Here is a 24383-nt window from a genome sequence, read left to right on the forward strand (position 1 = left end):
TCAGTCTTTCCTTTGTGCTGGGTGGAAGTCACCTTAATTGGCCTTCATGAAGGGGATTTCCAAGCCCCAGTAGCTCCATTTGTGTGACCTTAGAACTTCGACAATGGGGCAAGGTAGTACTTGAGGGATATGTTCAATACAATCAGATGTCACTGAATTGTTTATAAGATTTGTGGACCTAAAGATAGTAAGAATATGAAAGCAAATCACAAATAGAATGAGATTATATATAGATTCATTAATAGTCACCCAGAGTGGATGCTTCAAATTCAAATTAGAAGAGAAAACTAGCTAATATAAAACTTGAATCCAGGGTACATAGACAGCAAGACAATTCCAACTTTAAAGGCAAAATGTTAGGGTACTTTGAGGCCTACACTTGGCTTAGGATTGACTGAGAGGGTATAATCATACACAAATGTCCTGGAGGTTTGCAGTATACATGGTGTGTTACTGGATGAATTGTGTCCATCCAAAATTAATATGTGGAAACCAAGTTTTCATGTGTTGAAGAAAAGACCTTTAAAGAAGTAATGAAGTCTTTATTATGATGAGCACTAATCCAGTTGGGTTGTGTCTTATAAAATGAAAAATCTGGAGAGAGAGAAAGAGAGAGAGAGGCAGAGAGAGTTGGTCACCTGCTAGAGAGATCTTATGAGAAACAAAGTCTGTCTACACCTTGATAAAACTCTATCCTATAGAACTATGAGAAATTCCTGTTGTGGAAGCCAGTCAAAGTGTAGTATTTTGTTATGGCAGCCCAGGTTGAGGATTATCTCCTCTAATCAAACTTGCAACTCCAGTCAGTATTTACTCTGATTATGTTCAGTTCAGACTATGATGTAAAGTTTACTGGTGATATAATTTATTTATTTTTTTAATCTTGGATTTAAATATAGAAATTAGATGGAAATATACTAAGTATTGAAAATATTTTAAGTATATATAATTAAAACATTCTAAAATTGTATTTACAAGGAGCTGGCATGATAGAATATCTGATAATCTATATGATTTCTACTTAAAATGTGATATTTGACCAATTAATTCGGATCCAATTGAAAAACTGAAATTTCATCAACTTAAAAACCATATTAGAACATTTAGAAAAACTATGAGTCATATTTATGTTTCATTTATAAAATTGAAAATGTTTATCTAATTGTGTGGGAAATCTTATCTGTTAAAAATTTGAAATCCTTAGAAAATGGAATATAATAGAAGTGATGAATGAAATTTAAAATATTTAAAAATTTTTAATCCATTAAATTATTGAAGAACTCAATAAAGCAACTGTTCAAATTTAGCCAAATCTATGAATAGAATAATAAGATTTACACATTGTGCTGACAATATAAGAAGCTAGGAGTTTAAGTTAATGTATATAATAAACAGATATTTATTTTATTGCAAAACAACCTCACACTTACAAAGAACTGCAGACATAACACAAAGACCTTTCCTCCTGATATATTTGTAAATAGCTGACATGATGCCCCTTGACTCACAAATACTTTAGTGCAATTTCCATTAAGCAAATTGTGTTATATAACCACAAAATAATCTTCAAAATTAAAAATAAGCATTTTCATTTAACTACTATCTATTCTTCAGAAAACATTCAATTTCCACCACTTGTCCCCACGTTACCTTTCTAGCATCAGAATCCAACTCGGAATGATGGTTCCTATTTGGTTGTCATGTCTCCATGGTCCCCTTTGGTCTGGGCCAATTCCTTTATCTTTCTTCTGTGTTCATAATCTGACACTTCTGAAGATTACACACCAGTTATTTTGCATGATGTCCCTGGACTCAGATTTGTCTGAGTTTTCTCTTGGTTAGACGGAAGTTATGCAACTTTGGCAGGCTGTTATGAAAGGGATGCCACAATCCTCAGTTGCATCAGTTAAGCCTTGCTATTCCAATTTATCATGTGATATTTGACTGACTGATTCAGACATAAATTTTACTTGGTAGAGCACAAAATCAGTTTGCCACATTACTAATGGTATTCAATTATGGAAAGTGATGTCTTCCACCATTTCCATCATCCCGGGTATAATTAAGTAGCATGTGCAGAAGTACTATGTAAGTATCTTCTCATCTAACTTCCAATCACATCTGTGGATCAGTATGGACTCATAGTTACTTATTTGATGCCTGACATTATCAGTATTTATTTTGATTCCTAAACTATCCCAGATTTGGCTAGTGGAAACTTCTCCAAGCTGGGTTCTGTATCTTTTTGATACATATCCTTCTAACCTCTTAGCCTTCTGGCAAAGTCTTCTCCAAACTCTTGTATTTTCTTTGCCTCCACCTTGAATCATTTTCCCAAGGATCCCTGATTTTTTTTCATGGGAAATGGTGCTGAGAAACTAAGATCTGGCTACTAGGTGTGCTCATTCATATCAGGCTATTGCAGCTCCTTGTTCTCTCAGTGGGTATATGGATACCCATGAGTATGCATTTGCACATTGTTTGGCCTGTTTCTAGATGTCACTGCAACGCCTCATGCAGTCATGGGTGGAGCTTTGTGAAGGTGGCTGGATCTATTGGGATTAAGGGTACCCACTCTGGATAAAATATAAGGAACAGAAAGAGGGCTGCTCTTACTGCTTGCCGCTTCAATATTCTGCTGCTTGCTGCTTATATACTTGTCTTTGCAGCTTTAATACTTCACTATTGCTCCCTCATACCATTCTGCCTTCTGCCTGTCATGAACTGTTTCTCCTCTGCCATGCCACCTTTCCTTAGAGCCAGCCAACATAAACTGAAACCTCCACAGTGAGCTACATTAAACCTTTCCTCCTTCAACTTTGGGTATCAGGTATTTTGTCTCAGCTTTGAGAAAAAGTAACTAAGATGCACATATACACAGATTCCGTATCTGTGGTGTATATTGTATATATTGAAAACTATGCAATCACACCAGCACAATGCACCCAATTTCATATCACTCTGAAACCTGGCACTTCGTGATTATACCATCAGCTCCCCAGGAACATATCCTTCTCATCAATTCTGCCCTGGACTCTCCCATACCCCCTATACTTGAAACTCTCACACACACACACAGTGCAGAGTGCCACACTTACAGTAGACCTTACTTGGCCCCACTAAATCACCTCAGCAGTAGATTGTTAAGAAAAGGAAGAGAATTGAATACAAAAGACTAGAACAGCAAAATATTAATTTTAAATAACAAGTGGACTCTAAAATATTCTCTGTACAAAGCCACCTGCAGGGCACATTGGGAAACATGTTCATTTCTCTTACTTCTCTAAAACCTTCTGGTTTCTCTTAGATTTCATCTCTTCAGCTTCACTGTCACGAGATTCATGTTGCCAGAGCCACAAATGCATCAAAGCTTTTCTTTGATCAATTCATAGAATATTTCAGATTTTGCTTGTTCATTTAGTATTTATTGAAAACTTTGTATTCATATAGTGTTTCCCATGCCTGTCTTCCCATTTGGGGCCCCTTATCAATATTCAGTGATTTCAGGATTCAACACTGCCAGCACTGCCACATGGCATAATGTTGGGTCCACTAGATTTGGCAACACTGGGACCTGGAACATTTCTGTTTTGGAAAATCTGAGCTACAAAATATGTCACTCATTAGTGTATCTTTGAAGTGGCAACAAGATTCTCTTCCATGAACTGTTGCAATCAGCCTCAGTGTCCAGGATTTAAGAAAAAAAAAAAAAAAGGAAAGAAAAACCTCAAATCAAATCAAGAGGTAGGCTAGCTATATAATAAAAATATTTAACATTTTATTTCTAATTTCTCTATTAACTTTTATTATTTTAATTTGCCTTCCAGCTATAGGACTCACTTATGGTTCTAATTTGCTGCTAACTACAGAATTTGGCTAAAATTAGCAAGCAATAAGGAAGCCATCTAGGATGTTGATGCTTAAGTCTTCCTTCTGGAGATGTGGTCAAAAATGACAGCTTGTATGTAGAGGTCTGTCTGGATAGAGGTTCTGGTAGAGTTGTCACCTGGGTGAACCTAAAATACACAAATTACATGGTTAGTCAAGACCATGCAACAGATGGCATCAAATGAATTTTCTTTTTGCTTCTATATCATGGAAAAGAGAATTGACTAAAAAGGTTGTTTCCACGGAGACCATTATGTGTGTTTCTCATGGATGCTTTTTCTCAGGAGCAGTGATGATTCCTATTTGGACCCTTGGGCTGTGATGGTACTGAAAGTACCTGGGATCGATGTAGTGTTCCAAACTCATGCCGGTCTAGACTCTCATGAGCCCTAAGAGTTACTAATTTTGTAGAAATCCTAGTGAGAGGTTTTAGGAATACATGTGAAATGAGGTTTTATATGTCAGAAGGAATCCTACCTTGATTTTTCAGTTTGCCACACAAAAATATCTCATTTGGCTCAAATCAGTGGAGGAAACTTTCCACGGTGGGTTTCATGAAAAACTTCTTTCTTAAAAGTTTAAAATTATCTGACCTGCTTTTGCCCCCTTTCAGATTATAATCTGTCAAAATGATGATTTGGTTCACTTTATTCAGTATTGCCAATTATAAGCTCCCTGGGGGCAATTTTGGGAATAACTATTTGCGAATGTGGTATTAATAGAGAGAAAAGAGAGGTTTGGGTGAGGCTAATTCTTAGAGGGAATACATTCTTTTTTTTTCAGCTTTAATTGAGTTTATTGGTACATTTTAGGGATACAGTACAGTTACATTCATTGTTGGGATCTTGTACTTTTACATGACAAGTCTTGATTCTCATTTTTCCCCCTTACCTCTGCCCTCCCTTCACCCCCTCCTCCCCTCCCCATCTACAAACACTTTATTTTCATCTTTTCATTCTCTCACATTTTTTCTTTTCCCTTTTTACTCTTCCCCTACCCATCCCACCTTCCCTACACCTTTAGCTCCTTTCTTCCCATTTCTAAATGTCAGTAATCTTATTAGAATCTTATGCATTGTTGCAGATTATTCACACCAGGGAAACTATTCGGTATTTACACATGTGTGACTTATTTATTTCACTTAGGAGTATATCTTCAATATGTATCCATTTTCCTATGAATGAATCTATTTTCTCATTCTTTATGGCTGAGTAATATTCCGTTTTATAGAAAAACCACATCTTCTTTATCCAGTTTCCAATGGATGGGCAAATGGGCTGTTTCCAAGATTTAGCTATTACAAACTGTGCCACTATAAACATGGGTGCACATACTTCTCTGTGATATGATTCTTTTAGTTCTCTTGGAAAGATACCCAGCAGAAGGATGGCTGGGTCAAATGGAACCTCCAGTCCAAGCTCTTTGAGGTATCTCCATATTGATTTCCATAGTGGTTGCACCAGTCTGCACTCCCACCAACAATGGAGAAGGGTTCTGTCCTCCCCACAACCCCGCCAACATTTGTTATTGTGTGATTTCTTGATAGCAGCCAGTCTTTGTGGGGTGAGGTGGAATCTCAGTGTTGTTTTCATCTGCATCTCTCGAATGACCAGTGATGTGGAACATTTTTTCAAATACCCTAGAGGGAATACATTCTAAAGGAGCCACCTGATAGCAACACTGGGAAAGTATTAGTCATTGGGATTTCTGTGTGTTTGATATGCAGATAGGTGCTGTTACTTGGTCTCCCTTCTACTATATAGAATAATGGTAGGAAACTTAGAACCAGGGCTAAAGAGCAACTTTTGATTTTCTCTCACAGTATTTAGCTTCTTGCATCAATTTAAAAAGAAAATTTTGGACTCACATTTCGATTCAGAAAAATTGTCAAGTCTTATAATGGCAAAAAATGAGTTTCCAAATTGTTCAACCTATTCACATAATTTCTACTCTTGTTCCTGTTTTCTTTCAGTTCTTTAAGTTGTAGAGAAGTACACATCATGCATTATTGTCACCTATGAAGATGCAAATTAATTATGTCTACTGCAGTGCAATTAGCTATTTCTCTGTATAGGAATCTATTTCACTTTAATTTTCCTTATAGCCTGTACGTACACATTCTGTCATTTGAATTCTCCTTTGAGCTGGTTATATTCATTTTCAGGTCTTTTCTATAACAAATGAATTAAATGGAATTTGTAGCTCATTTGCTTTGTATTTGTATGAGTTACTGCTATGTCCTTTAAAAAAAATTATCTTACAGTTGCTGATGCCCAAAATGTCCTCCGAGGGCACAACAGCGCCATTTGCAGAAAAGCGATTATATCTCCTGGCAGCTTGAATATAGGCTTGTCTTTTCTGGGCTCCCACAGGTAAATCCCCAGTGGCAATAAAACATGAACTTTGCTGAGCCTCTGTTTTTCCCTGTATTTTTAATAGTTTTGTTTTGTTCTATCATTGAAATGCTTACAATTGATAAATTATGCCCTACGCATGACAGCAGTGATTTGGAATTTGGTTCTATGTCTAACTCTTGTGATCACTGTAAATGGATTAATGGGTTACAGGGATTTACTCTCTGCTGGGTGACATATAACAGGGAATCTAGTTTTATAGTACTTTGTTTTTATTGCTTGTCTATTCGTCTATTTTAAGCTCAAATTAAGATTTTTTTGTCCACAGAAAAGAGAATAACTTTGACATATGAACTGGTGATTTTTGTGTATGAGTTTGCCCTTGATCTGTTACTAAGGTTGAGCTCTGAATTTATTAGCTGTTTGTACGTCATGTGTATAGATGCTTATAATTTAGGAAGACCTTTATCTCTTCTTGAATATGCACAATATTTTCCTATCCCCAAAGTGTAATAAATTTGACTAAAAGTTCCCTAAAGCAACGCTCTTCTGATTGATCTAAAGAGAACTCTTATTTAATTCTTTTACAAATAAAATATTTGTAAAATTCCTAGGAGATTAGGAAACAGAAGTTGTGATACTTTAAATGTATAACATTTAGAAAGTTATTCTTACAGAAACTCCAAATTTGTTTTGAAAATCTGAAGCTAGTAAATACAGTAAATCTTTGGTAAATAAGACTAATGTAGCAATTTTTATGTAATATAAAACTATACCTTCTGGTTCATCAGTATTAGGTATAATGTAAACAACAATTTATTCTATTTGGGTATGTTTCTCTTAAATTTATTTAGGTATACTCATCAAGTAGATTAATGCTATATATAGTATTTAAAATAATGAGAAATATAAATTTATATTCAGCTAAATAAAATCATTCTGAAAACTTTATTGCAACAGCAATTATGTTTTTTTTAAAAAAGTACTTTAGCTTGAATATATTTCCCAAAATCTTTAGATAACGTAAAACTTTAGAATGACATTAAATTGAATTATATAATGAATACTCATTTAGTATCCACTAGGAATTCCAGCTAGAAATACTGCAAACTTGATGCCTAACAGGCATAATTTTAAATTTATGTAGTTTTGCTTATATCTTATGGAAACTTCTTGTCTTTGAGTCATAAATGTGTATGTAGTTTCTCTGTTTAAAAATATATGTATGTGTAGATATATATAGATATAATTGCAATATAAAATTACTAGTTTGCTGAAATGTGCAAGAAAGATAATACTTCTCTACTTCCAGTTTTCTCTGTGAAATAGAAGTTACCTTGATCAAACATCATTGTTAGGAGAAATGGTTGAGACAATTCTAAGAATAACAGGAACTGAAAAAAACTACTGTATACATTGTGTTTTAAAGAGAATGTAGATTTGTTCTATAGTAGGGGTTTTATAGTAGCACTGTATTTCACAGTAGGGTAGTAGTGGATAATGGTATACACAGTAATAGCGTAACCCCTCTTCCCCAAGTAGTTTTCAGTTTTCTGCTCATTTCAGAACCCCTCTACAATCTTGAAAACTACCAGAGAGTTCCAAAAACTTTTAGGTATGTGGATTATAGCTATCAATTTCTACTATATTGGAGGTTGAAACTGAGAAATTTAAAAATACTTATTGATTCATTTAACCATAGCAATGATGAATGCATTAGGATGTTAACAGAAATAATATCTTGATTAAAGGAAAACTGTTTTGTTTTCATGGCTCCCAAGAGAATTTCTGGGATGTGAAAAAATAAAATGCATGGTAAAGTTTGGAAATAAAATTTCTTGCCTTGGTTTTTAGTTCTTGAGTCTGACAAGATAATGAAATTGGCCCAAAATGATAGTAAAATTTGTCCAATATTAACTGGCTTGGTTTCTTGATTCTTTCCTTTGCCTATTATATGAAAGGCTTTTCAAAAACCTGTGTAACCTGCTTATATAGCAAGTTTCTGTATATACAAGAAAAAATTTCTACGGTATCCACTTATTACATTCTTATTTAAGAAAAAAGAAAAATGAAAAGAACAAAGATTCTTCACTTATAAAGAGCTAAGGCTTTTTACAATCACATTACCATTTATGCTTATTTTTAAACATTTTGTTGTTTAAAATGTTTACTTGAATATTACTTTAGTATTTCTCTGACACTCTGAATTTATCTTAGTATCCACATACTCTCTTGACACTTTTCTTTCTTACTTTTACTGTGCCATAATGAGTTCTGAAGTACAGAAAAAATTATACTTTCAGTATATCTTTTATACTTAAAAATACATTTGAGATTTTCCAGAGGAGCCCTGGAAAAAAAGTCACAAAGACTTTGCCTTTCACTTAAAAAGAAAGTACTAAAAATAATTAGATTTTTTTGGTGAATTCCACAGGAAGAATTGTCAAACCAGAAGTAATACTTGGCTTTTCCTATGTCAATATGAATAAATAGTACCTTATAAACAAATATTATAGAAATTTTACAGGCTTTATGAAAAGCTCCTAGAGTTTTGTCATTGCTTTTAGTGTTTTACGTATATTTATCTTCACAGAAAAACACTCATCACGATGCTTAGGAATATTCCCATCAGGTTTTCCTATGTTTATCAGCATTCTGGCAGTACTTTGACTGATGATGTTAGATAAAAACAGTACAATGTCATCAGTTATAACTTCAGTTGTTCAAACACTGCAAATATTGACAGCTTACTCCAGACTTTCTGAATTTCTTTACTTGGCATTGATAATTATGTTTCAGAATTATTCTATGTCATATTTCAAGACTTTTCAGTAAAATTGTTTTAACACATATTTTATTAGATATACCATTCACAGAACTCTAAAATAGATTTAATAGTGTTCATCAGAGATACTTTCACTAATTTTTTTTGGTATGGGATTTTTTTGTTTTCTGTGCCACAGAAAGAGCTACAACTTTTACCTGCTGTATTATTCTCCTCATGACCTTTCATCTGACTGTTTACAATTGAAAATTGTTAGTAATAACTCAAACACAGTCATTTTGGTTCCCAATCACTTACAGATAGTAGTATTTTACTTTTATGTTTCCCTGAAGTCTCTTACAGGTAATGTACCAGGATTTTTGCCTTCAATAAGCAGGGACAGTCTTAGAATCTCTTGGAAAAAATCTGTATGAGTCCTTGATACTTCAAAGCTGAGCTCACAGTCACCAGACAACTTGCAGAATTCTCCATGGACAGACTGAGTCAAGATTTCCAAGAAACTTTTTAGGTCAAAGTAAAGAGCAGGAATTCATTGCAATAGAACTACATGAACCACTGAGAAAAAAACTGCTTGTGACTATTTTCTTAGAATATTGTTGGTTTTTAAAACATTCTATTTACTGGATATATAAGAACATTCTTTCTCTTTTTTAATCTATGTGCAATCCATAGAAATATAATAGATTTTCCTTTTATAAATGGAAAGGCACCATTTTAATATGATATTTAATTCCCATTTATCCCTCTAGGATTAAGAAATTCTTATTAAATAGTCTCCTTAATTTCAGTGACTATTCAGTAATTTGCATAAATTCAGTAAGAAATACTCACCCCCCGCCCCCATTTTGGTACCGGGGAGAGAACTCAGGTCCTTGTGTTTGAGAGGCAGGAGGCAGGACCACTGAGCTAAATCCCTGGCCCACTCTTTTTATTAGAAAGCAATTATACAAATGATAAAACTAAGACCTTGTCTGGAATGTCATATTTGAAACAATGCTAATTTAATCAAGTTTAACTCTTATGGAAGCAATGTCTATAAAGCCCTTCCAGGCAATTTGATCTATTTTTGGCTGAAGGGTCTAATAATATGATACCTTATATGTAAGTAACTTTATGACACTTTAGGGACACTGCAAAGAGAACAATTACCCAAATTTATAGGTATTACAGGTGAAATCTGGTACAATATAGAGAGTTTCTCAGGCTTAGTTTCTAACCCCCAGAACAACAAATAATAGAGAATAGAAGCTCAATTTGAGAATCTTTAAGGAAATTTCTGAGAATGATTTAATTTCTTTTTAAAATAAATGATATGGTTTTACAAAGTAAATGTAAGGTGTGCTCTATTGTAAAACAACAATTTCTTGAACCTATGTAAACAATCAAACAAAAGTAATGAAATAGCTTTATTTTCTGATCAAGAATAATCTTTTCTTGAAATTATTATCATAAAAAGGAGGGAAAAATTGTTTGGAAGACGTGAAAAACTTTGAAATGGGCAGAAAATCAAATAATGGGCATATGGATTATCTAATACTTTATCATCTTCATGCTCTATGACAACTCTGTTATTTGTAGAAATCCAATAATCAAATAATTCTTTGCCAAGAGTGCAAAGTAATTGTGTCCAATGGGATGGAACTTAACTTTTTGAAATGATACTGACACAACCATTTTTGCATATATTCATATAGTGCAAAGTAATTGTGTCCAATGGGATGGAACTTAACTTTTTGAAATGATACTGACACAACCATTTTTGCATTTATTCATAAATTAATTTTAGAATTTCTTATTCCTCTTATGTCTCTGCTCCTTGAATGGTCCAGCTGTGACATCTTACAGATCCTTCACTAATTGATGAATTAAAACAGTTTTTTGCACATGTTCATTTTATGTCAATATGAGGATGAGTAGTCTATCTTCTTTGAGAAATTGTTTCTTAACATAGACAGCAAGGGTGCAAAAAGCAGTCTCACATACACAACAGAAACAAGAAATGTGGCAGGTTGAGAAAATGCAGTATGAAGAAAGCTCTCACTTCAAATTCACAGCACTGGAAAGAGTTGTGAAAAGACTTCTGCCTGAAGCCATTTCTAGGTCCCAAAAGAGACAAGACTGCAAGTCAAGTATAAAATATGAGAAAAAAAAAAAAGCATAGTGGGACAAGACCAACAGTAATAAGTTACTGAAAATCATAGTTGATGGAATAGAGTAAAGAGACTCCAACCTTTCTCCACCAAATCCCAGAAGAGTTTTACATTTAAATGTACAAAATCATAAGCAAGTTTAGAAGAAAATTTGGATGAACGTTTTGCTGTTCTTAGTGTGAGAATCTTTTTCTTAAAAAAGAAACAATGAAATAAATTAGAAAGCAAAGTCAGTAGTTCTGACTATATAAAAATTTAAAACTGCTTTTTACCATAAGCCATGATAAAGTTAAAAACAGATTCTGAAGCTGTAGTATGTTACAAGATTTTCTATTCTTTGTACATACAATATTTAAAAACTGATTTAAAAAACCCATTAAAATCTTACAGGAAAATAAGTGGAAGGCAGTAACAATTATAGATGATGAAATACAATATACTAACACTCATATGAAAGCAATGTTCATTTCCAATAATAAAAATGCGAATCAAAATGATGCCACAGAAGTTTGGGCAGCAAAATTCATAAAGGTTCAAAAGCATGCAAATAAGGACAGCCCAGTGAATAGGGAGTCTTAAGTGATGCAGGTGTCATTGTAAATTGATAAGGGTCTCACTGCAACTCAATTTGGCAACACCTTTCTAAAGCTTTTCGAGGTATATCTCTATTGACTAAGTAATTTTCATTTCAGAAATACATCCAAACGGGAGAAAAAGACTTCTATAAACTTGGCTGTCAAGAGTTGTGAGTTGAAAAAAACAAACATGAATGTCCATATATATGAATATTTTTAAATGATGACTAATTCATGGGACACCTTTATAATTTGCTTTTTCACTCAATAGTGTATCTCGAATACTATACATAATTGTACATTGACATCGGTAAACACAGTTTGAACATATTATTTCATTGTGTGGATGTATCATAATTTAGTCCACTTGCTGCCCAATCCTGGACATACAGATTATTTCCAATTTTTAATGTGCCATGAAAAATGGCTATCCTTTGAGAACTTCCATGGTTGCTGATGTAATACAGTATCCTCGAGCAATAATCATTTCTTGGTCACCTATGCAGTGGCAGTTATTTTAGACAATTCTCTTATTTAATCTTCAATATAGTGTTTCATCATATGGCTAAATTAACAGATTCTTACAGATGAGAAAACAGATGGGGACATGCTCAAAGTGTCAAATAATTTTCCCTAATCACAAAGCTAATAAAATCTTTGTAGCTACAACTCTAGGCATTCATTTTTTATTATGAGTCAGGTATGCAGTACACAATGATTGCATTCCTTATGGGGAGCTGGTACGTGCACATAACACATTGACTGTCTTGGATGGCCTTCCCCTGCATGATCCATGATGGCCACTCCTTGGATCCTTTCAAGTTTTTCTGTAGTTCTTTCAGCCCTTCCACCTGCTTGCAGAAATTTGAGGGTGCTCTAGAGTCTACAGTTCTTAAATGGAATGCCTTAAGCAATGAGGTGATGTTTTGAATTTCCTGAAACATTATTATATTACTGTGCATATGGTCATGTGAATTTTTGTTTCAGAGACATCTAAAAAACTTGCCATGTTTTTAAAGTAAGTTAGATTTCCCAAAAGGTTAGAATCAATCTGGAGATCCTCATGTGCTTAAGGGGTAGTTTTCTGGGTTACCAAGTTGGGACTGGCAATTTGCTATTTTTTTGTTGTTGTTGTTAATACTAGTTTTTACTCTTGCTTTAGCTATATAAGGCAATGCAGATGACCATAGCCACCACTATTTATGCAGAGGATATCCCAGGTGACAAAAGTCACTTAGGTGTTGTCCTTACAACATCTCCCTAGTGGCCTTTATGCTATTTTGCTCTACACTCTGATAAACACCAACATTATTCATCATCTTTTGGAATGTTGATGCCTCATATTGTAGGCATTTGCTAGGATGGTGAATGGTTGAGAAGGAGTCTTGGGCATAGATGACCCTTTCATCAGAAAAATCCTTAAGGAAGAACAGTTCCTTAACTGAGGTCTTGAATATGCAGTGACCCTGTGCCTGATCATGGGCTTTCTTAAAGACCTCTGTCTTTGCCTTTAGGTAAAACATCTTTAAAATGGTGGAAGAAACATCTTAATTATTTCATCCAGGCAGGAAACTCTCCACTCTTTCCCATATTCTTTGGTTTGTGATAATACATCCTATAATAAAGTGAGCAAGAATTCGTGCTAAATTGTCTTCCTCAAATCGCTCCAGTCTTGTTTTTCCAGGTCATATCTCTCTTCCTGTCTCTGGCATCATGTTTGATTAGGCTACTCTAATAAGTGGAAGCTTCAATGTAACTTTTTCTTTGTCGTATATGTTTTGTAGGGATATGTACTTTTCACTGTAGTCATTTAGTTCGGATAGTGAAGGGTTAGCATGTAAATTTTCTTGTTACTAAGCATTAATCGATATATAGTGTTTCCAAATTATATATTTAAGTTTTATCTTTCTTCCAGCTCATCTTTCTTGGGCTACACTTCATATATATGTTCATGAATTGGACACTTTACAACAATGTGCTTATCTTGAGGGGTTGTTCCATAAATACTGCGTATAAAATTAAAATCAGTTTTCCAGGTCAAGAGGAGGACATGATATTTAAGTTTTAGCTTTAATTCATAAAAGACCAGCTCCATTATATAATTTTTAATGTATTCCTTAAGCCCACTGATTTTAGCAGTAGTTACTTGAGTAAATACTTAATTTTTATGTGGTGGACTTTCAGTTCAGATGTACCAGGTGATTGCCCAGGGGAGAAAATGTTTAAAAGCTACTTAGTATGTGGATGTTTTAAGGCTACAATCAACCAAACATTTAGTAATTTGGGCAGCAAAACCAGAAAGTTGGCAAGACTTCAGCTTTGCTTAATAACCGTGACTGTGCCACAGTTTAAAACCAACAAGAGACCTCTAAGGAAAATCCAGGGGCCAAGAAATGGTGCTGGCAACAGCAGTGTCCCCAGCCCCACTGGCCAAGTATTAGGTCCATTTTTCAATAGACTTTGAGGGGGCTTCCTCGATGACTTGAAAGAAACCATAGTCTTACTTAAGACTTATTCTAGGTAGTATGTTGTTTATTTTTAATGTTGAAAAGGAAATATATATAGTCCCTCAAAAAAACTGTAAAACTGAAGGTCTTCAGTAGAGGGTGGAGCTTTGGGAAATTAAACCTGCACCATCAGCCTAAAGGATGCAGAAATGCTAAGGGCTTTCTCTGTGAGAAGTGCAATCTCAAAGCTGCGACAGGACAGGTGGCAAAGGAAGTTAAGAGCAGTCAGTGAGAGGCAAAAGCACAGTGCTTAGGTGGGATTTGCTGGCTAGAAACAAAGAAGAGACAGGAGCTGTGGGAAGATGCTGTAGAAATCTTCCTCTAAATTTAAAAAAAAAAAGAATAAACAAGATCCAGAAGAGTTGTTTTTAATTGATCAAATTTATTTTTATTTTAAATATTGTTTAGTTTGATATTCTTTTGCTCATAGAAGGGAATTTGGCATACTTGTTTTTAGCATCTGCATACTATACAATAATGCCTATGCATTTATTTTTAAAAATAATAAAATAATTGCTGCTCTCATTCACTTATGCACCTAATGCATTGCCTTTGCCTTGGACACCTAAAGTCGATATTCCAAGGCCCAGCAAAGAACCCCAAGATTCAATTCATTACCAACCAGAGTAAAGTCCCACAGTCAATTACTCTGGTAGTTTTCAGCTAAAAATATCTTTAGCTTTACATATGTTTCTATGGCCAGAGATCCTAAAATATTTTAAAGTTAACCTCAAAAGTTTCCAGGATTATTCTTGGCCCTACCATTCATTTCTTTAGCAAATAGTTAATATTCAATTTGTTCATTCCCCAGATGATTACTGAGCACCTAATGTGTGGGAATGACGCTAGTACTGGCAGTAGAATAATAAAACAACTAGAAAGGCTTCTTACTGTTCCTTTTACAGTCTATCCTTTACAAGTTTCTGTCATATATGTTGCTTCATCTAAGGCTCTGGAAAATATATTTCATGAAGTGATTCTTAAGGAGACAATGATAGCAGGATGAATAGCAGACCCAAATCCTCCACCCTCTACAATGATCCAAATAGTAGGGAAATAGCAGTAATTTATTAGCTGAAGTATCCAGTGCCGTTGTGTTTCTGTGAAGGTTATCTAGAAGTGTTTGGTATATGCTCTGTACTCTCTCCCCTTTTCATGCAGGCCCTAGAATATATAATTTAAACTACTTAAAATTAAGGATGTTGAGTTAAATTTCATTTTATCAGATGAAGCATGATTCTTTTAAGCACAAACAGGAAGGTAAAGCAACAGCCAATGCAATATTACAATGTAAGCGAGTAGATATCAAATCCAGCTAATCCTGAGGATCACATGGGCAAACTTTTAAAATATAGACTCCTGGGCTTAATTATCTTTGAATTCAATTTGATTATTGAGGGATGGATCCTGTTCTTCTGATTGGCTGCTTTGAGGAGAAAGGAAGGGGAAATGCTTCACTGAACTAACAAGAATTGCTGCCAATTAAACCAGGGTGTGTTAGAGTTGATGAAGAGCCCTCGTGATGAAATTCGCATTCTGAAATAGCTCACTGTCATGGCTGGTCCACAGTGAATAATTTTCACGAAGAGCCACTCAGGTTTCTTGTAGAGTAGAGGGTAGAGACATATAAAGAAAACAAATAGATCCCACTAAAGCAGCACATAAACTACAAGCTTGGTGGCACAATGCATCCAGAAAGATTTTTCTATAGCAGTGACTTTTGTTTCACAAATGTCCTCCACTTAACACAAACAACACCATCTCTGAGATCTTTGAATGTGGTTTGGCTTGCTTGTTTTACCATTGGACATTTATGTTTTACCACTGGACAAATATGTTCCAACAGGTGTTCTAGTACATCTTTCTTTTGTCAGGGTTGGGTTCTTTTCTCAGGTTGGATTCCCTCAAAGCTTTTTCTAGACAGATACACATTTTCTAAGTTTTGTCTTTGCCTGAATGGTCAAGTAGACAGAAGACTGAAAATATGAATTTGAAATCTCCTAACTATAGCAGGACCCCTACTTCTAATCCTCTTGACTCTTTACCTGGGTTATTATTACTGTCCTTTCCTGTAGATTTTCCTCTCTAGTCAGTTCTATTCTATACTCTCCAGTCAGCTTAAAATGTGACTTTCACCTTTATTTATGTGCATAAGAGCCTGGACATATCTCCCCTTTCCTGTCACATCTGTCACATCCAGTCCAAGCCCCTCATAGTCTACAATGCTTTTCCTGATCTTTTCAGGCTTAATTCTCACCTTATTCCTAAACCAATGTAGCAGCCAAACAAAACTACTTAAATTTTCCTTTGTCTTTTTTACACTTGCAAAATTTGGCTAATAGATTTAACCCCTGGTGTGGATGTTCTCTCCCTCTCTGTAAATTTAATCCCTAATTATGGTTCAAGTCTTAGCTATAAGACAGTCTCCTCCAATGTCATCTAACATTTTCCAATGCTGTATCGCACTGCTCCTGTCCACTGGCTCCTGCCCCCAGATCAAAAGTCATTCCTTCTTCCACTAAATTCTCAAAGCATTTCTCTTTCTGCAAATTACTACTTACTGCTTTACCTGGCAGTTATATTTTCTCTTTAAAAATCTATTAGCAGTTAAAGGGCAAGGGTTGAAGTTTTACTCTTGCCTCTCTGCTGTGTCTCATAATATTTAATTTTAAGCTTCATTGTTAGATTTTACTAATTAACTACACGACTTTGAGCAGGTCACCTAAGTTGAGTCTATTCACAAGTCAAAATATGTTTTAATTTAATAGCCTCATTGAGATAATTTAAATTACATATTCCTGGGACCACACAAGATTTGAAAGCATACACCAAAATAAAGATTTCTCCATAATCTTTACAAAACCTCTTTCCAGTGATAAATTCCCCCAATTTTTTTCTGACTTATTTGGATGGATAGAAACTGGAATAGCTGTATTCATTCTCACTAATGTTGATACAGCAAATATTAGTAGCATAATCTACTCAATTTTTATAGTGCAGCACAATTATTGCCATTATTTGTTTTGCAGAGAGAATGATCTATCCAATTATTTTTTCAATGCATATTTGTTCAATATTTATTAATCAAGTTATTTTTCCAAGGTCTTTTCTCAAGGAGCTTTTCCATTTTAGTGAATGGGAAGAATATAGGGAGAAAAGCTGGTGTAAAAAAGATTTTTTTTCTTGTTTTTACTAGTCTATATACTCTCTCTTCTCTCACCTTATTGATGCTTCATACCAGTTTTAGAGCACCTATATTGTGGTAAGACTCAAAGCAAACTCTTCTATGCTTAGTATTTTCTAAAAGTAAAAAAAAATGCCTATATGATTTACTTGTGCACACAATACTGAGAAATAAATTCAAAGCGATTCTACTCAAGCCCTCTAAAGATAATATACTGGAAACATTTTGGTGGGTGTGAATCACTCAGACAAGCATTCTTCACTCAAAAATAGAAACTTGCCTTATTTGTTCCAGATGTTATACAGCTGCAGGGAAGTTAAAGCCAGTGGTCCTGTTTTCAATGCAACCAAACTCTTATTGCATTTGGAATTTCTTAACCAATGAACTCATATTACTTGTTCTAAGACCTGCACAGTTTTCTTTTTCCACTCTTACCATTCACAAACAAGTGTGTTTCATGGGAACCACACTTCAGAATTAATGAGTCTACATCTGTGCTGCACAAAGGAAACACATCCTGTTTACCACTGTTTCCACCTTTCATTTATCTTGACCTCTTTAATTTTAAGCATAAAGTATTCCAGAGAGAGTACTTGAAATAAAAAGAAAGGAGGGCTGTGCTGCATTCACCTCACAGTATTTTATAGTACCTAAACTGATAGATTTAGGATATGCTCATCTTTGGAAGAATTTTAAGCAAAATTATTAAGAAAAATATTAAGTATAAAAGTGGAATTCTTTTAATTTGCAGTTTTAGGAGTCATTTTAGCTTATTTGTCCTTTAGACCTGTAAGGAATGTTACACTGGATACATGCAATACCAAACATCAAGGATCTTTAAAGAGGATGAATAAAAAATCATGCAGAAATATATAGGTTAATTTTATATTTGGTTCATAAATTAAAATCTATGTGTTTTACTTATATTTGAGATATTATGCAAGATTTCTTGAACTGATTGTCTTTTTGAGGAGAAAATTTTTTAAAAATCATGGCTCATGGACAATAGATAGAATCACAATGGCTGCTTAGTGAAGTATGTACTTCTGTATTCAGTGGAGCCAGGATTTCTGAAGATTTAGATTGGTGCTTTAGAGGGACTGTAGAGATCAGAAATAAAACAAAAGCAACAAATAAAACAAACCCTCATTTTTCCAGTTGTGAACATTAAAATGCAAGAAAATTAATTGAATTTATCAGGGTCATGCAGCCAACTAATAGCATAGTAAGGCATAGAGATTCATTTACTGATTGATACTCAAGATCAGTATTTCTTTCTAGAAAATATAACATTAATATTTAATCTTCAAACATATACAATTAAAATATAAATATAAAATATATCACAAGTAGAATAAAAAGTATCCAAATTTCATCAAGTAGTCACTGGATAAGCTTTTATTTTTATCACTCATTAACTCCTTGTTCTTTAAGATTTGGAATTTTTTCCTTCAAATTCGAATATTTTTCTTCCAGAAAACAAGAAAAAAATGTTATATTTCCTTTATTGTTTACTTTGAAATCTCTTGTTCATTATTTTGGAAGTGAAAGTTTTAGTTAAAGTTATTTGAACCATGTTCAAGTAACAGTTTGCATTGAATAATGATTCCCCTAAGTCCATAAAAATAATTCATGACATACATTCTTGAAATATACAATTAAAAAAATAGATCCCTGAAATAGGTTAAATATGTCTTTCAAAGCTGATTAAAACTTTGTCTTGTGTGGCTTCATTAAACTATTAATAATGTTACAACTGTATATATATAGTTAAGCATTCCAAAGGAAAAGATTCTGAATACTGTTTGTGAAGTTTAATGAATGTTTAAGTTTTCTATATTTGTCTCAACTAACCACCTTTTGACACTCATCAGTAAGAAGACACTAGTGAAGAACAAGTGTGTTTCTAAAAATTTTTGGTACTCATAGATTCATAATAAATATGGCTCTGGAGATTTTCTGACTTTAGTATCTTATTTCACTCAGAAGCCTGAGATCCAAAAAGAGTAGTATTCTTTGGAAAGAAGTCATATGTGTCAGAAATTGCTAGATGTCTACTCAACCTCTCTTTTCCCTGTCCCATAAAAACTAAAGCAGGGTGAGTGGATGAGGCCACCTGAAAAAAGATTACACTTTAGCATCTTCACTAGGGTTAGAAATGGCTTTGCACTTGCAGTGGGACAAGTGACTTTGTGTGGAAACTTTTGGGAAACTTTCTTAAAGGCCGCCAAGGCAGGTCTTTCCTATCCCTTCAGCCCCACCCCATGAGTTCTGGGGAGGAGAGCCACCCTGTCCAGATGACAATGGAGCTGCCAGCCCAACATTGGCCTGCTCTGCTCTCTAGACTCACATGTGGGAAAGAGGCTTCTACTCTGCTTTAACCACTGTTTTGGGTTTTCTGATACTTGCAGCTGATGGATTGCAGATATAATCCATTTCTTGATATCGAATTTCATTCATTTATGCTTTGGACCCATAGTTACTGAGCACTTCAATGTGCCAGGAACTGTATTAAGTGGCTATGAGAAAATGAATTTTGATATTGAATCTCTGAATCATTTTTTAGAAAAAAAATTAAAACCCTGATTCCTCTTTCTCACTTTTGGTTCATCCTTGCCTCTACACTAATGAATATCCCTCAATTCTTATTTTCTTCACCGTAAAGGAATATTTTTCTTGTCTTTGGATTTTAGACTGATATTGTCATATGACTGTGAATAACATATTCTCAAAAGTTAAAAAAACACACCTAAACAACTCAAGCCCACAGTAATATTAAGCAACATCCCAATTTTCATCCCCAGACATCAGGTCATGATCAACAGTCACGGTGTAATAGCAGTCTTTCTTTGAAAACATGTCAGATGAGAATATTAATTTCTTTAACTAGTTCGAAATATTGTGTGGCACGCTTTTAAAATATTTGAGATAATGCATTTTCTAAGTGAACATTTAGACATATGCTAATGGCCATACTCTTATCAGTCTTAGCCACATATAGAGAGATGTTATAATTCTGGGTACAAATGTGAGGTTATAATCTCACTCTCCTAAATAATCTCACCTCCCAACCAAGAGCAAATGCAACTGGACATCTCCAGGATCAAGATGAAAAAGAAAAGTGCCCACTAGTTGATCTCTTTCTGTTGCTGTGACTGGAGAAGTATTCCCACCTACTTCAATTCCCCCTAAACTATTTCTCCGTAATTTCTGCAAATTAAGCTGTCAAGATTTTTTTTTAAGAAAGTACACACTAAGTTTTAAAAGTTTTTCATTTCTAGTGTGAAAAATTTTAAATGTACCAGCTATTTAATTTTTAAATATTTGTAGAAATACCATAGAATTTGAAAAGATATATAAATATGAATCAGAATTACCTTTGGGTCGACATTGAGAATTTTTCTGTCTTTTTTATATTTGAAAAGTAAGCCATCTGGATTGTCAGCAATCACTTGATAATTTGGACTTGAATTACAAACAGCCACCTGACTATCCCAGTTGTAAAAGCTGCAAAAATAAACGTTTACTAAGATTTAAGATGTATAATACATTAAGTTAATAAATGTATTCTAGAAAATATTTGGGGAAGTTCAGATTTAAGGTAAACGGATAGCAAGAGCATGTATAACCGTACAGAAAACATCTGAGATTTCAAATCTTGCAGAGGGCATCAGATTGACTTATCCTCCAATCATTTAGATACACATTTATAATGGTCTTGGGTGAATTTCTGGTTTGGACATTGTAAGACCTAGGACCTAGGACCTATTCCAACAATATATTCATAGGAAGTCAAGAGGAAAATTGATGCAATTCAGGGTTATTACTTCCTTTGCAAACTCTTCAGGGTACAAAGTGACTGTTTAGTGGAAGAGAAAGCAGGGTAAGATACCTCTACACTCAAAACACTTTCAAATTAATCTATTTCTTTCAGGATCTTCTTTTCATTGTGTGTCCCAGAAGTCTGGGGAACTATTCATGTGTGTGTAGTTTCCAAAGCGCAGCACCCCTATGAAGGTGTTGTCACTCACAGACAAGGCAAGGACAGGAAGCAAGATCAACCAGCAAGACCAATGTCCTGCGATGGATAAGACATCATGAAGATGCTATTTCAACCCAAACCCGTGTTTCAGAGCATACAGATGCTCTGTCAGTTATTCACCACTGCATTCTAGCACTCTATCTGTTTAAAATTCTTCTATGGAAACTTTTTATTTTGCACACATTGTTTTATACTTGTGAAAAGTGAATATAATCTGTTATTTGAACTAAAAGAGTTCTCCACTTGCTTATATTTTTATGTATTTCATTTCTATTGACATGTTTCTAATATGATGTTTGCCTTTAAAATGACAGGCACAGAGATATCTGTAGCGTATGAACCATTCTACTTCTGGGGCATTTATTTATTTTTTCCTCTCATTGAGTTTATTGGTACATTTTAGGTATACAGTACAGTTACATTCATCATTGGGATCTTGTACCTTTATATGACAGGTCTTAGTTCCCATTTTTTCCCCATACCCCTGCCCTCCCTTCATCCCCTCCTCCCTTCCCTATTTACAAAAACTTTATTTCCATTTTTTCATTTTCTCATTTTTTTTTCTTTCCCTTATTTCCTTTCCCCTACCCTTCCATTTTTAATCAGTTTCCTGTGATCCTGTTTCTGGGTTGTTTTACTCTTATTATTATCCGCCTTCTTTTTGAGTAAAATAATTCATGAGAACTGTTCACTCCCATTCTTTACTACTATTTCATGGCCAAAATAGAGAATGTCTTTCTGAGGCACTGAGTAAGGGAAAACATTTTTTCTTTTCAGCATTTCTGTGTATTAGAGTTCGCTAGAAAAGCAGATTTTTGGAAGAATGACAAATGGCTGTCTGTGCCCTGGAGAGGGGAAGGATCCAGCCTAAGATGGAACGCCCTGGGGCTCACTGTAGTTTGGTGCAAATTTTTGTCCAAAAGTTAACCAGAATCTGTGCCGGAGCCTGAAAGAACTGGAGTCTAACATCCAAAGGAAGTGGCAAAGACCAGAGTTCCTCTGAAGAGCGAAGGCAAACAGACTTGTTTCTTCTTTCCCTTTGTATTTTGTCCAGGCTGCAAGCATATTGGTTGGTGCCACTCACATCAGGGGTGAGTTACTCCGCTTCAGCTCACAGCCCGGATGTCAGTCATCCACGGACGCACCAATACTGTGCTCCACTAATCCTTTAGGTGTTTCTTCATCCACTCAAACTGACATACCACACCGTTTATCAACTCTCTTTGCTCAGTCCACCTTAAAGAAGCAGGAAAAAACATCGATTGGTGAATTGAGAAAAGAAGGGGAGCTCTGGTGCTCCTTTAGGTCCTCACTTTGGTTGTCTTTAAGAGAGGCATTTTACCATGGCAAGTTCAGCCGCCACTAGGTAAAGGCAGGGAAAGTGCCCATGGCTCTGATGATAAATTCAATTCAGTAGTAAAAGTATTTACAGCTAACGAGTCTGGATCCTCCAAGCTGAGTTTTCTAATTCAGTTTAACCCATAAAAAAAGAAGATAATTTAACTTCAGTTTTAATGGGCAATTGCTAAATTGGAATGGGGGGCATGATGTGATTTTCAATTTGACATATATGTCTCTCTAAATAATTGTTTATGAAATATTTAGATATTGGGCTGGGGATTTAGCTCAGTGGTTCTGCGTCTTGCCTTGCAAGTGCAAAGCCCTTAGTTCAATCTCTGGTTCCAAAAAAAAAAAAAAAAAAAAATCTAGATATAGATAATCTGAGCGAAATCCTTGAGTCATACCTATATGTAAGGTGGCAAAGTTTATATACATATTCCTATCTTGTTGCTCAGACTTCAGATTAAAAACTTTATGGAAATCCAGGTAGACGTCATAAAACAGATAATTTGCATAGCATGCAACACTTTTGAATAAGCAATTTAGGTTGTTTGACAACTTTTTTTCCCCTTTACTGGGGTGAGAAACTGGCTTAATTTCACATGCCAATTCCAATAAGCTAAAATTATTAGTATAGTCATAACTTGATACCAGACTGTTTGGAAATTCTTTGAAATTGACATTCCATGTATTTAGATGCAAACATTGTTGTGACCGTACTGGTTGTTTGGAACTCAAGGTACAAACTAGAACTTGTCAGTGTTGACTGCATCACAACTCACTACACTTTCCAGCCAAAACAATTTTCATAATACTCTTCGTTTTCAGAACTCATGGTTCCTCCTGGAACCAATCAACAGGAATGCTGAGGTTCTAAATGAAGACAACTAACAATTACAGCTATTTAACAATTACCTGTACTGGCTACTGATGGGACACTATTAATTTGTCTCTAATCTTATCACCAACCCTATCAAGTAGATATAAAATGACTCACATTCACACACTTAACTGACAAGGAAATGATGTCCCTTGGATGCTAACATTAGATCCTGACCTCAGAGCTTGCTCTGTCAAACACACTCTTTTTTCTCCCACATTCTATTAGTTGTGGCTACCCAAAGCTCATCTCTGCAGGAAATAGTAGCTGCTTGGCCAAACACAAGTCTCTACATTCTGTTTAGAAAGACCTTCAGTCTGGAGCCATGCAAGCATGTAGTTGGAATTTAGGCAATGGCAAATGGGTAGAAGCCATACTTGTCACTTCTAGCCTGAACCCATCCAAAGCTTCCATGCTGTTTTCTTGCCCGAGCCAGCTGGAATGGAGATGACAAGGTCAGCAGCCCTGTGTGGAAGGTATCTGGGATTTTGTGGAACATAAGGACTAAAAAGTTGAATTTATAGAGAAGATGCTGGTTTACGCGACTTATTGTGATCTCTAAATTGTTTGAAAAAGGAAGTGGAAAGTTACACATGGCTACAACACAAATATGGATAAATGATTGTATCAGCGTTACCTGCCAGTGAATTTCTCCTGCAAGCAATGATTTGTGATGC

The 24383-nt window shown here is 34.8% G+C and overlaps 1 protein-coding gene across 3 annotated transcripts in view; it reads right to left on the bottom strand.

The window, feature by feature from the left end:
• Positions 1 to 2801: 2801 nt before the first annotated feature.
• Positions 2802 to 24383, bottom strand: part of Cfap299 (cilia and flagella associated protein 299) — a 568391-nt gene continuing 546809 nt past the window's right edge. For 2 of the 3 annotated variants that reach the window (XM_010628604.3, XM_010628595.3), the window contains exons 5-6: positions 20821 to 20950; positions 3850 to 4016 (exon numbers count right to left, since the gene is read on the bottom strand). In XM_010628604.3, coding sequence (XP_010626906.1) covers positions 3921 to 4016; positions 20821 to 20950 — 226 coding nt within the window. In that variant the 3' untranslated portion in view covers positions 3850 to 3920. Of the gene's footprint in view, positions 4017 to 20820; positions 20951 to 24383 lie in introns of all 3 variants that reach the window. The other variant, XM_010628611.2, reaches the window with a different exon arrangement.

The sequence above is a fragment of the Fukomys damarensis genome, unplaced genomic scaffold (assembly GCF_012274545.1).
Source record: "Fukomys damarensis isolate Sample0158 unplaced genomic scaffold, DMR_v1.0_HiC HiC_scaffold_32, whole genome shotgun sequence".
NCBI lineage: Eukaryota > Metazoa > Chordata > Mammalia > Rodentia > Bathyergidae > Fukomys > Fukomys damarensis.